Genomic DNA, 13,582 nt, shown 5'->3' on the forward strand with positions numbered 1-13,582 from the left:
TATCATTCTGCACACGTCCTGCATTGCGATGATATTAGCATCTTTTCGAGAAGGGGACACGTGATCAAATTTACTGAGGCTGAAGATAAATCTTATGGCAGAATTTTGCAGCCTTTGAATTCTGCCAGCGTCCTCCTTTGTAAAACTATTTCCGTATGCAGGATAGCAGTAGTTAAATACAGATAAGACCATTGACTGCATGATCTGCATCTTGGCACACTCTGGCAGTAGTGTTCGGTATCTGTGCAGCCCTTTCAAACGACCTACAGCCCGCTGAACACTAAATTTCAGGGGAACTGGTTATTTTATTGAGAAATATTCAAACATTTTACAGTACAGTATTTACAAATATTAAGTTAGATTTTTAAAAAACTTTCTCATATTCATATAGACTATTTACAGTACTTACGTCAAAGTCTGAGTCATTGAAGCTGTATACAACGTTCCAGCCCAACTGTTGAAATTTTTTCCGCTCTAGAAGAATGGAATGGAAGAAACACAAAGAGAAGAGAAGTCGTTTGTACTTAGTCTGGCTTTGGCAGACGGCAAACTGTGTTTCACTCACCAAGTTGTACAGACGTTTCATATTGGCTCGTAAACCCTAGTGGTACCAATATAAATATAATTATTGTAAATGTTAGGTACAGGCCCATAGGTACTGAAGTAAAAGTAATGTGGTAAGTATAAATCATTTTTAACAAAATAGGTAAAAACTAATTTAAATATAAATTTAAAAAATCTAACAGAAACAAGAAAGGTTGTGGTTCTAATTGCGGATGCAGGAAATCAGGATTGTGATGCACTTTAATTTGTGGGCAGTGTAATGGACAATCATGCCTCGACACTTCACCAACTTCAGATGATTTCAATGAAGAAAGTGAATATGCACCTGATATTCTTGAATCTTTCTATTCTGATACTTTAGTAAACGAGAATGATGATAATGAATCCAATATTTAACAGCCAAAGGAAAAAGAAGAAGAAGACAATGAGCAAGAAGAAAATTAAAACAAAAATATTAAGTTAATCATTAATAATAAAAAAATGTTTACATTTGTAATTGTAATAAATGGATTATTGGATCAATAAATAAATATATAATTAAAATTCATTTGAAATATTTCTTTTAATATTGTATGTTTGGTAAAAATAAAATAAGTATTATTTAGAGAATATATAATTTATAATTAATATCTATAAATATGGTATATTAAATAATAAATAATAATAAAAATTTAATAATAATGATAATAATAATAACAATAATAATAGTATTAAGTAATAATAATAATAGTAAGTGAATAATTAACAACATAACTCATTTATTTATTGTATTCTACTGGCTGACCTCGCATTATCGTATATACAGGTAAGCGGTCCCCTACTCTGCGCTGTATCTCAAAAAGAGTTGAATGTACATAAAATTACCTCAGACAAAATTTGAAGAGAATTTTCCGTTCTACAATTTCTCTAACCACCTTCAAAGTCATTTAGCGTAAGGGAAACGAGATATTTGCAAAAAACTGATTTTCGTGACCTTTGACCTTAAATATCTTAAGTCGCGTACACGTGATTATATGAGACTTTTGAGATAAGTTTTATACCATCAAAATAAAGACGTATGCAAATTTTTAGCTTATTATCTTTCATTCCGAGGTTGCATCATTTTACCGGACTATCCTAGTTAGAAAAAATTCTCTTCTGTTTGCAAAATAAAGAAGAAAAATATAAAATTCACAGTAAACTTCTTTCACCTTTTAACTCACTGTAATGTTAATTCCTTTATTGCTAGTTTATTTAAAACATCACATTAGTGTTGCGTTGGTTAGTTACGACGAAAGAAGTACTTTATATATAAGAAACTTAATTATTTTAATGGGTTTAGACTAATATCATAAGATTATTCATGGATAAGGAGATATACAATACAGATTAGTCATACCTTTGGTGGTTCAGTTGTCATTTTGATAGAAGACTGCAAGATGGATATGGGGAAGTCTGGGTGTGGACTTGAGCTCAGCCATAACCTGTGATAGTAGTTTTGTTGACATTTTACATTACCGACAACATCAATAGTATAAATGTAGTAGGAAAAAGATACAAATAACAAGTGAATTAGTTTATAAATAGAACATGTAACCAAAGTTGTTACCATTTTAAATACACTCAACTATTACATGTGTAAGCAAAGGATCAATTACAACACCTTACACCCTGATAGTCATCCTCTACCATTTATTAAAATTACATGTGGCTGCTTCAGAAAACTAGGTTGAGTAGATCATTCTCAGTAGCGTAGATGTTAGGCCCAGACTACTAAGACATCTCTGAGACAAATATCTTCTGTGTCAAATTAGATATGAATACATCAGGATGGGTATGGTCATCAACTACCCTGAAAACTTTAAGGGTAAATACTAAAAATGCTTTTCACAATTATTATTTAGAAATCTCTTACGGGAATATTCCACCATACCTGAAATCTTTGTGCGGTTTGCCAGACTGCAAATTCTCAACAATCTTGTCCAGAGCCGGCATCCATGACAGAGACAAGTGACAATTGGCTAGAAATATCCAGTCACCTTCTTCTCTTCCTTTCTCTATCAATCTAAATTAGTACAAGAATATAAATTAATATATAAATGTATATGTCCTTTTTTAACGTGCAAATCGTTTCATAAAAGTGATTCATTCACAAAATTTAAATAAGGGCTTCTAGATTCTCAAATTTTAAAACATTTATTCTGGGCTAGATTTATTGACACATATGATATGGACATAGGAGTAATGAAAGACTTTTAGACTTCTTAAACATATTGAACTCCTTTGATAACAATTTAAAATTACTTATAATATTTCAACAGTCAGTGACATTTCATAAGTAGAGTATTCATAAAATAGATTATTTTAAATATAAAATTAACATAAAACCTATCAACACTTTTTAATATCTTCACTAAAACAGTTGTCATCTTTTATATGTAAAAAGATAAGTCTCTAAAAGCCTATTAACACAAGCAACAGAATTACAGTATGTAGTGAAATTGAAGATTTAAACAAATACTGTAGTGACATACAAGTTGCATTTTTTTAATGGGGATTTTGAAAGAAAAGTTATGGCTTAATGAAAGAAACTTTAACAATAAATGTGATAAGAAGAAAGAGTATAAAATCCTAAATTAATGGCAAAATATTATCCTGGTCTCTACAAAAACAAATTAATAACATGTTTTAAATAACTCACAAGATTCTTTGAAATTCTGCATTAACTTATTTCCAAAATGTACTCCAGGTGTTGTTTTTAAGAGGTCTCCAATCTTGAAGGATATCACATCAAAATAAAAATTGCCAGTTAATTCTGATGTGGAAGAAAAATTCTTCATCCACGTAATGAATTAAGATGATTGGTAAGAAAATGGAAGAGTCATATAAAAATGTCAAAGTAACTCGATTAAAAAAGTTTTGAAAATTAATGTTGCTATAACATGTAATAAAAAAACATTATGCAACAAACGCTATATCAAAAATGAATAAAAGACTACGTTAGCTTTACAACAAAGAATCTCAGAATAAGGCTGACAGGTTACCATTATGATTAAGAATAATTATGAAACAAAACTGTATCATTATTTACATTTATTAATAGAAATTATGATTTTTGAAAATTTATGTAAAGTGAAACCAATAGGTAGCATTAATAATAATTTCAAATACATCAACCTTAGAACAAGCATGGCAAATTGTAATAAATTCAAAATTACCTTATGGATTAAATCTTTGATAATTTGGATAATCTGCACATATCACTTACATCTGTACTACCACAGTTTAATCATGTTTCTCTTTTAAAAATTATTCTGTATACTTAAATCTCTTGTGTTTTAAGGTTATGTATTTTATTCTGTTTGTTTTTAACATGTTCACGATGACGTGATCTCTCACAACTGCTGTCGGGTAGACATTGGACTTTTGTAAAGTGCGTCATGTGCCCGATGGGGTACAATTTTGCTATGCAATTTGCAATTTGCAATTCCTTATTGTGTTTTTATTGTTTGCCTGTCTTTGTTAAATTTGATCCCGTGCTTAAATAAATACACTGCCGGGCAAACGTTTGCTTTATTTTTAAGGTAAATTAATTTTTTAGGTACCCCTTGGGGTACAAAGAGAGACATTGAAAAAAAATCTTGAAATAATGTTGTCTATGCAAAATTGCAAAGCCTACATACTTTTCTCATTATACTTAGACATATAATGTAAAAAAAAAACTACGGTTTTTTTTTATTATTATTGAAAAATTTGACGGCAAATAAAAAAGTACATTAATAAGCCATTATCATATGTGTTAAGTACCTGAAAAAGTGTTAAGTGAAATGGCTAGTATTAATGTATTAGCCTTTTTTCTACACACACTCATATACATACAGTACAGCCTCATTCATTAATTGGGACCAGAAGTGATCCAGATAAACTGAGATTACAAGAAATTTATTTGTTACAAATAAGAGAGCCAATTTATTATTTTCAGTTCTAGGGATGAATTGTAGGGAGGATGGATAAAATAACAAATAAAAAAGAAATGTTTCAGTTTTGTAAATTATGCTGACATAATCATACAAACCTTTCTTCCATGGTAAAGTTCAAAGCAAAGAAACATTCTGCAGTCAGTTAATGTTGCTAAAAGTGTTTTAAGGGATTACTTACTCTGAAGTGGTATATCATAACTTACTTGGTAGCAATGGGAGCTTGTCCTTGGCCGAGGGAGAGAGAGAAGAAGCGGGAGGCCATATTGTTGGCCTCGGCCAAGCTGATGAGCATGGTGGTGGGGTCTACGCCAGGTGACAGCACGAAGATGAGTGGGATGCGAGCAGTGGAATCGTCCAAAACAGACTTGACATCCAGTACCGGCGGCTCAATAAACTTGGGTCCAAGGTAACTGACAATGAAGGACGAAATGCAGAAGGACAGCCTGTCCTGACGCAGACAGCGGACAAACAACATTCGCTGGAACTCTGTACAGATGTCCTGCCACTCACCTGTTGACAAATAGTACACTAGTTGCTGGGAGATAATATTTAACATGAGATGGCAAATTATGGAGGATATACATCAGAAACATGTAAACTAAACAACAAAATAGAGGTGAAAAAGCAGGCTCTACTATTATTGTTGCTAGAATTAAAATAGGCTCTTCTGCTGGCCACTGTACACTGTATTACTGTATATGATAAAAGATGAATGAACTCCACACTCACAATTATTGGGCAGATTTAATAAAAATATTATGGAGAAAGATTAACATGTTCACTTGATGTGCACTCATAAAAAAAAAATCTGTATTACCTTTACAATTCCGTGCATACTATGCAATCACTGTTCAGATTAAGAATTTTGCTATATCTGTACAACAATCTCAACAATATGATGGTTGCATAGCGTGTGAGGGCCTTGAAAGTTGTCATTAATCCTGTCAGCCGCTATCCGCCGCAGCTGCTTAAAAAATTATTACAGTTTCAGAGAAAACTGCGTTTATTATATATCGTAACAACACACTTATTTATCCTGAACTAGCTGACCCGGTGAACTTCGTTTCACTTACCTCTTAACATAAACCATATTAATTTAAACCCTAATTATGTATTGCAGAAACGTTAACTTTATAAAGGCATCATAATCATAGTATAGGCCATGCTATGGCATCTTAGAACTGTTCAAAATTCAATGAATACAGCGCCTTCTACACCGCAGCTGTTGAACAATGCCACAATAATTAATAAAAAAAAAACATAATGGTGTTTTAAATTTCTGTCAGATCAACTGTCAGATCGCTTTGTTTTTATAATTGGCTGAATTCGTTTGTAACGTGATAGTCACTTTCCTTTAAATTGATTGATTGATTTGTTTTTATAGAAGAAGAACTTTTATAATGCATTGTCTCTTTTGCAAAAAGTGGATAGAACGGCAGAATAAAACAACTACCTGTCCCAGTTACACTAAAAAATTGTTAAGATGCGACGAATGTTTGACAATAACTGCTGATACTTTCAACTTTTGTATCAAGTGCGGTTACAATTTGAGCCGCATAATAAGAATTAACAGGGCCAAGGAACAAAAATATCAAGTGAAACAACAATTGTTATCAAAAACCGAAGTTCGTGTCAACAATGCCATCATCATCATCATCACCTGAAGGAATAACAGAACTTAATTTAACTGGTGAAGAATTAAAATATTTGGATGAGATAGAAGAAAATCAGGAGCACAATATCGGCATTATTCTGCCTGTGCCAAACTTGTCTGAGTCACCGAGGCCTCCCGCACCTGCCGTCAATCTCGTTGGATGAAATAGGAGAAAGTCAACAGCACATCAGCAATATTCTGGCTGTGCCAGACTTGTCCGAGTCACCGTGGCCTCCCGCCACGCCGTCAGGTCCTAGCGATCAAAGTGAAGACATCATTAGCAAGCCGGGTTTATAAATAATTTTGATATAGAGGTGGAGTTTAACATTTAATTTTAACCCTCATCATTCGAAAGTTATATTGTTTAAAGATTCAAGTGCCGAGAAATTTAAGAAAATATGTTTCTTACCATAAAGACTGATCAATATATGTTTAATTTGATTTGTCGGCACTATAATCGATTTCTGGATCGTAGGAGAATGCTGCTCGTTCCAGGTTCACAGGAGCATTGCGTTTGCGGAATCGGTCAATTTCCTTTTCCCGGGCTCGCTGCTGTTGTGATCGATGTGCCCGAACTCGTTGCATTCTTTGTCTATCCACTTCATTCTGATTTACTGTAGAACGCAAATGTGCCATACCAATACGACTGTTATCATTATCAGTCTCTTGCTGGTCATCAGTGTGATTAGCGCGTGAGGTAGCTCTCCGCACATTCGATCTACTTCTCTCGGCATTATAAGCAGTATCTGATATTAATGTTTTCTTGCACTAATAATGTTAACCTATAATGGCGACAGCTTTTTTACCCAAAATTGCATGCAGTAGTAAGTAAATATATGATACTGAGACACTTCGTCATTTTGTATTTGTTACAGCTGTTAAATTAAATTAAGTTAAACATGGACATCAATCAAACGTTTGACAGGTAAGAACAGTTTGTATGGGAAAATCAAATTGTCGTTTTTAGTATTTTCCTTGCAATTTTGTTATATTTTCTCATCGTTTAAACCTTCCCTGGACTTCCACGAACATTTCAAGACCAAAATTAGCCAAATCGGTTCAGCCGTTCTCGAGTCTTAGCGAGACTGACGAACGGAAATTCATTTTTATTTATATAGATAATCAACCTTTTCTGTTTAAAGCAGTTCGGTAACTTGCATAAAATGTTAGTACTTTCACTGTGGCTCTATACTGAGTAATCTCACTCTGATTTTGCTACCTAAGGAGTCCTGCCGTAGTCAAATTGTTAAATCAACTGACTTTAAATGGTATACTGTGCTATAATGCTAGCTATTTTACTTAATTAATTTTACGTAATTATGTGTTTTTTATAACACAATATAATACAAATAGTATTGTTTGTTGAATTGGATTGATTACGTCATTATGTACCATTAATATCAATGTACAGGAACAGCTACATTATAAAAATCACACTTTGTTTCACTCTACCTATTTGGTTTTTGTTAAATTTGTATATAATGTAAATCTGTTTAGGACAGAAAAAATTATTTAAACATTATTTCATCTTTGTATTAAGATATTTTAATAAGAATTTCCAAATATATGTAACACTATTGTTTTTTGATATCATAAGAACGGCAGCAGCAATTAATGCACTGTTTACACACAACGGTACAATGGTATCTCATTTAACTGGAAAGAAATTATTGATAGTTTTAAATTTTATAATGTAGTAGAACTTGCACTTGCAATGGGGATTGTTGCAGAAATTTTATTATTGCAAGTGTTTAATCAATTATAACATAGTATAACAATCGCAAATTATGACTGGATTTGTTTCAATAAATCAGAAATAACAATCAATTTTAAATTGGCAGGAATAAATTAATTACACTTGATATTTTGGAATGCAAGAGTAGAATATTAAAAAAATAACAGTAAATGTGTAGAAAGAGGCATCACCATATAAGGTGATGTTTACCGAGCTGGCTTCTGATGGGTTGATAGAATTGCATGAGAATTATGTAAATGACGCAATAGACAAAAACGAGAGACTTTAGTTAGTTTAAAGCTGTACATTTTTTTAAATTCAACACCACTCCACCTTTTTTCACTTTTGAGTGGAGAACATTATGACCAATTTAACCAAACTGAGTCGATAGCATCAATGGTTGATACTTTTAAGTAAAATATTTATCATTCTCGTTTATTTAGTTTACAATTTGATAGCATGCAACGTGAATGTTTCAGTTGGAAACAGCTTTTAGTGTTTGATGACATATTTTCTTATAGACCATTACATTATTAAACAAGGTAGGCTGAAGGGGGTGGTACAGTAATCATGAGTTGGGGCAGGAAGCAGTGATATCACAATAGCATTTTAAAATCCGCCTCGAATAAAAGACTGAATTGAGGAATCATTTTGATTGAGTGATTTGTTGATCATGAAACTCCCTCTCCCAAACCCATCACATCCTTTATCAGTCATTTCCAGTTTATGGTAAATGTACAGGGTGTTTTTGTGACATTGCAACACACTTTCGGAGGTGATTCCTTACACCAAAATAAGTTAAAACAAATTCTTTGAATATGTGTTCTAAAGCACTTACTTTTCCATCTATATGTGATATGTGATATTAATTAATTTTAATTTCATTATAATTTTTAAATATAGTTTAATTACTTTGTAAACGTAATTGTTTTAATCAGACCTGACTCAGAGCTAAAAATAAAGTAAATGGTTTAACTAGCTTCAAATGGCAGCTGCTTTAAAACCTTTAAACCAAATCACACAAAAACTTAAGTACAGAAAGAAACTTATACGACACATAAAATGTAGACCATTAATATGATAAAATGTTTGGTGTGTTATTTATTAAAATCTGATAATGAATTACGTTTATTCAAACACTAAAACATTAATATATGTATAGCAAATTATTGTTTGGTACTTAAATTAAAATAAATGTTATTCAAATACATCTACTTCCCTTTGAAAAACTTAAACTTAGTATAAAGTATTTGATCAGTTAGCCCAATGTGAAACCGCACATCTTCGTTCGCACACCCAAAATAGACAATTAGGAAGCGAGCCCCCATGGTGGCGAACGAGATGGCGGATCAGAACTAAACCTAGAAGGCAAAAAAAACACCGTGGATAGCGTGCTCAGATTCATTTACTTATTCATTCACTAAAAATATAACATCTTTAACCAAGATAAGAACCTTCTGTCAAAAAAAAACCAATAATGGCCAGACGAATTTAAGAAAGAAAAAACACATTACTACAATTAACCCCAAACTTTCTGTCATATGTCTCAGGAGCACCTGGATAAAAAAATTAGGAACAGCCATAATTTAAAACAAGAACTGCCAATTACACCCGGTATCCTTCAGCTAAAGGCGGGCTCCTAATGAAAACCAAGAAATACGACTAAATAGCACTTAAACTAAACTTAAAAACTAAATAACAAAATATAAACTACAATAACTGGCAACAATAACAAATCAATAAATTAAACAAATAAATAAATAACAAATAGCAGGGTATCACAGATTTTGACTGGTGGTGTTCAGCTCATCATGGAGGCCAGCTTTCCAGCAGAGCAGGAAAACCCTGGAAACTGTCTGTGACCACCCATGATGAGAGAGCAGCAGGAGGCAAGAGCTCCTCTTCTGGACCTCATCAGTGCGAAACAGCAACTTAAGTCAGCATGTTAGTGGTAAAATTAAAAAAAAGAATTAACAAATATAATTTAAAAAATGCAAAATAGTATTACGTACTTCCACTAACATGCGAGAATTTAGAAGTTCCTTGCCACTCTAAAGAGGATGTGCAGAGCGCTCTCAAACAGCACAGTCAGTGCCTTCTGCAGCCACAACGAACAACACTTACATATACTATATAAATAAACATATACATGAGCCGGGGAGAACTGGGCTCAAGACTTAGAACCGGTTCAAATGTATGTATATATACATCTCAGTATTAGGCAAGAACCAACAAATATGTAACTTTTCACACATCTAGTTGGAATCAGTACAATGCTATCAAGAATCTGCCAAAGCACTAATGTAGTAAGGATTAAATGCATGAATACTCATATTTACCTCAGCATATACTCATCAATCTTAAGCCATATTTACTCCACTTGACCTGTACAGTGCAGCAAAACTCATGTCTAAAACGATATGTTTATCAATTATCTTTTATATTACGAGTATTTACCAATAAGAGGCAAGGACTCTGGCTCTTCTGCCAAGTACCACTCTTTCCAGTCACGAGGGAACTGATCGAATGAGTCTGTGACTCCATGGAACCCTGCCAGCTTATCCATCTCTGTGATATTGTCCCACGCAGAGTCTGGCAGCCAGGCTGTCAAAATACAACCCTTGTGAAACTCAAACAATTTTATTGCAATGTACTATTGTCAACAATTAATTTATGAAATGGAAAAATGTATGACACAATACAGATTATACAAAAAGAACTATTGAGCAAACAAATATCAACATCCCAAAAACATATGAAACCACAAACAGCGTTGTTTTACAAGGCCTTTGCTATTTGGGATTTTACTTTCTCCTCAATACAGAATAATTAAAAAAAAATGTTCAATAAATATCATTCTGATTTTCAATAGACACATATTTTGGATACCTAGCAGTAGAAGATGCTTTTATGAAAACTGTTGTCTATATGTGTATTGTCTAATATTAAGAAACATCGGTTTGAACAAAACAAATGGGCCAAATCTTAACATATTTGTGCCATACAAGCATAGTATTTATCATGAAGTATTTAAAGTTTTAATGTAAACATAATTTTTCTTCATTCTTTACTGAATTTCTTTCATAAAATTTATAGACAATATTTTTCTAAAATAATAATTCTGATGCCTTGATTAATACATAAGTAATTGTCAGTGTACATTTTTAACTCTGGGTTGATTGCCATGGAACCAATTGATACGTGTAAGGCAAGTTTTGTTTCAACTGTTTTATAAGTTTTACACAAATTTTATCCTACAGCTATTTACAGCCTTACTGTTTAAATTTATGTTGAATCTCAAACAGTAAAAACTGTTAAAAACAGAAACAAATACATTACACTTAATATTTTTTACAATTGCTTTTTATACCAAATCATTAACACATTAAAAACAAAAAATTAATCATTCATAAATGCAAAAAAGCATACTTTGTATAAATTGTGACTAAATTAGTTTTGAAATGAAATAATTTTATGCCTTTATTTAAGAGGCGGAGTTAGGGCTATTTAGCCCTCTCTACCACTCAACCTCACATAATATACATATATATATGTACATTGAATGATCTTAACTAATAACAAATTTTAAATTAAAATTACAACTAATTAATTATAATTATTATTTATTTGAGTTTTGGTGTGTTTATGAAGAAATTCAAGGAATTATGTGTTAAATTTTATTCTTTTATACTTTCATGGGCACAGAAACAAATGGGTGTGCAACATTACAGAGTAAATATAATTAGGACACAAGTTGGTCACAGTTGAAAAAACCTTATTAATGCAACAAATAAGTTCCATCCCAAATTCTATATCTGATACACTGTACCACCACCTATCTGGTACACTGTGTTCCATCTTGTAAGTTTTTAGGTCTGTATAACAAGAGTTAAAAGATGATCCAACAAGAATATAGCTGCAATTGAGGGGAGTTCTCTGTTCTTAATCTACGCTTACTTTGACTTACATGAGGGGTAGAAATTATCCTCTTAACATCATACTGTGTCATCAGATTAATTATCAGATCCAGTGAATACATTAATTAATATTAACTTCTACCCCCACAAAGTACAAAGACATTCATGATAAACTATGAAACGTACTTGGACAAGGATTGTCTGGTTGCTCATCCCTGTTCAGCACAACTCCTCCCTTCAGCATAAACATGTATTCATGATAGTTAATCTTCCCCTCGGCATCCAGGATCTTTATACACATGTGGAACGAGAACAGTAGCTTGTGGAGTTCGAACAGTCCCCGGCAAGTGTTCCTGTCATCCAGTAAATACAATAATATTCTTCTTACCAAAGAGCACATAAAACACTTTCACCAACCCTGTCCATGAATTATGTAAACTTTTGGAATAAGAAGGAAATTGAAATGTCTCATAAGTTCCAAGTCAGTGAACACTGGAGTAATTTGAGGAATTAAGAACAGTTTTCCTATTTTCATTTGTTATATACATGCAATCTTAGTAATAAAAATCTCAAGAGTAAAAATTTGTGTTTAAACAAATTTTGAACAAACAAGTTTTCTGTTAATAAATTTAATGTATTTTGTTATTAATGTGTTAAGTTACTAGTATCATAAATGGAAATAAAGAGGAAACAGATATAAATAGGAAGAGAAAGCAATGAAAGGACTCTTTTCAACTTACTTTACTCCCTAATGTGGCATAATATAATGTAGGATTAACTGGCCCTACATGGCCCTGTAGCTGAGATGAACGTCTCCATTCCATCTATTGCTTACATGGAGAACCCTAGTGTTTATTCCCCTAATCATAATACCTGTAAACAGCATAAGTGTGGTAGTCATTCAGGTTGATGATGCGATCTTCGAGCACTTCAGTCTTCTTGCTCTTGTCTATAGACATGTTGAATAAGGAGATGTAGGAGTCCAGAGAGAACTGGTACATGGGGTCTATCCTAGCCATGTCGGTGAGCACAAAGAACAGGATAGAGGCTCGCTTTGCACAAGGTCTGTAGCCCTGCAGAGCAAACTCCGTGTTATGTACAGAATAGAGTCAAATCCCAGCTATACCACAGATTACACTTGAGGAACTATGGAATATTTTCTTACAAACCCACTTGGTTTATGGAAACCTTCACTGACACTGCTCACAAGTTCATAAATAATGCGCAAAGAGCAACCCATATACTCCATTGGAGGCTTTTTTGAACCAAAATGCTCCATACTCTCAATTTGCTCTATAAAGTACAATTAAAATGATCTTTATTTCTAATCACTCAAAAATAATGGTCCAATTTGTAAATACTAACACTATACAATTTGGGAAGAATTTATTGATTAAAAATATTGGTCTATATTACATGAGTAATTTCTTAAACCACACATTTAAAAATTTAATTGATATTGCTAAAAACGTACCTCTCTGGCAGTGTCTATCTCAACCTCAGTGACCACAGAGTCTTCTAGTTGCACTTTGATGGCTGCCGAGGTGGCCTGGGAGGTCTGCAGTGTTGTCAGCAGCTCTATATTGTCCAGCAAAGAACCCTTGCTCTCACTGAGCAATCTATCACACACAATACACAGAGGCATAATGGTCTTGGTGGTACAGACAGCAACAACTACGATGGAATCAGTGTATATGTTACGAGGAATAATGATGACAGAGGTTACATGAGGTCAGATTTCTCTTTATCCTAT

General features: G+C 32.9%; 1 protein-coding gene across 1 annotated transcript in view; it reads right to left on the reverse strand.

Annotated features, from left to right (window-relative positions):
• The window catches only part of LOC124367727 (dynein axonemal heavy chain 2), a 184,276-nt gene that overhangs the window by 18,464 nt on the left and 152,230 nt on the right, over positions 1 to 13,582 (reverse strand). Inside the window, exons 74-81 of the mRNA XM_046824842.1 lie at positions 13,304 to 13,448; positions 12,703 to 12,902; positions 12,016 to 12,182; positions 10,370 to 10,516; positions 4,727 to 5,033; positions 2,477 to 2,608; positions 1,943 to 2,027; positions 410 to 601 (exon numbers count right to left, since the gene is read on the reverse strand). Coding sequence (XP_046680798.1) covers positions 410 to 601; positions 1,943 to 2,027; positions 2,477 to 2,608; positions 4,727 to 5,033; positions 10,370 to 10,516; positions 12,016 to 12,182; positions 12,703 to 12,902; positions 13,304 to 13,448 — 1,375 coding nt within the window. The remainder of the gene's footprint in view (positions 1 to 409; positions 602 to 1,942; positions 2,028 to 2,476; positions 2,609 to 4,726; positions 5,034 to 10,369; positions 10,517 to 12,015; positions 12,183 to 12,702; positions 12,903 to 13,303; positions 13,449 to 13,582) is intronic.

This window comes from Homalodisca vitripennis, chromosome 1, assembly GCF_021130785.1.
Source record: "Homalodisca vitripennis isolate AUS2020 chromosome 1, UT_GWSS_2.1, whole genome shotgun sequence".
NCBI lineage: Eukaryota > Metazoa > Arthropoda > Insecta > Hemiptera > Cicadellidae > Homalodisca > Homalodisca vitripennis.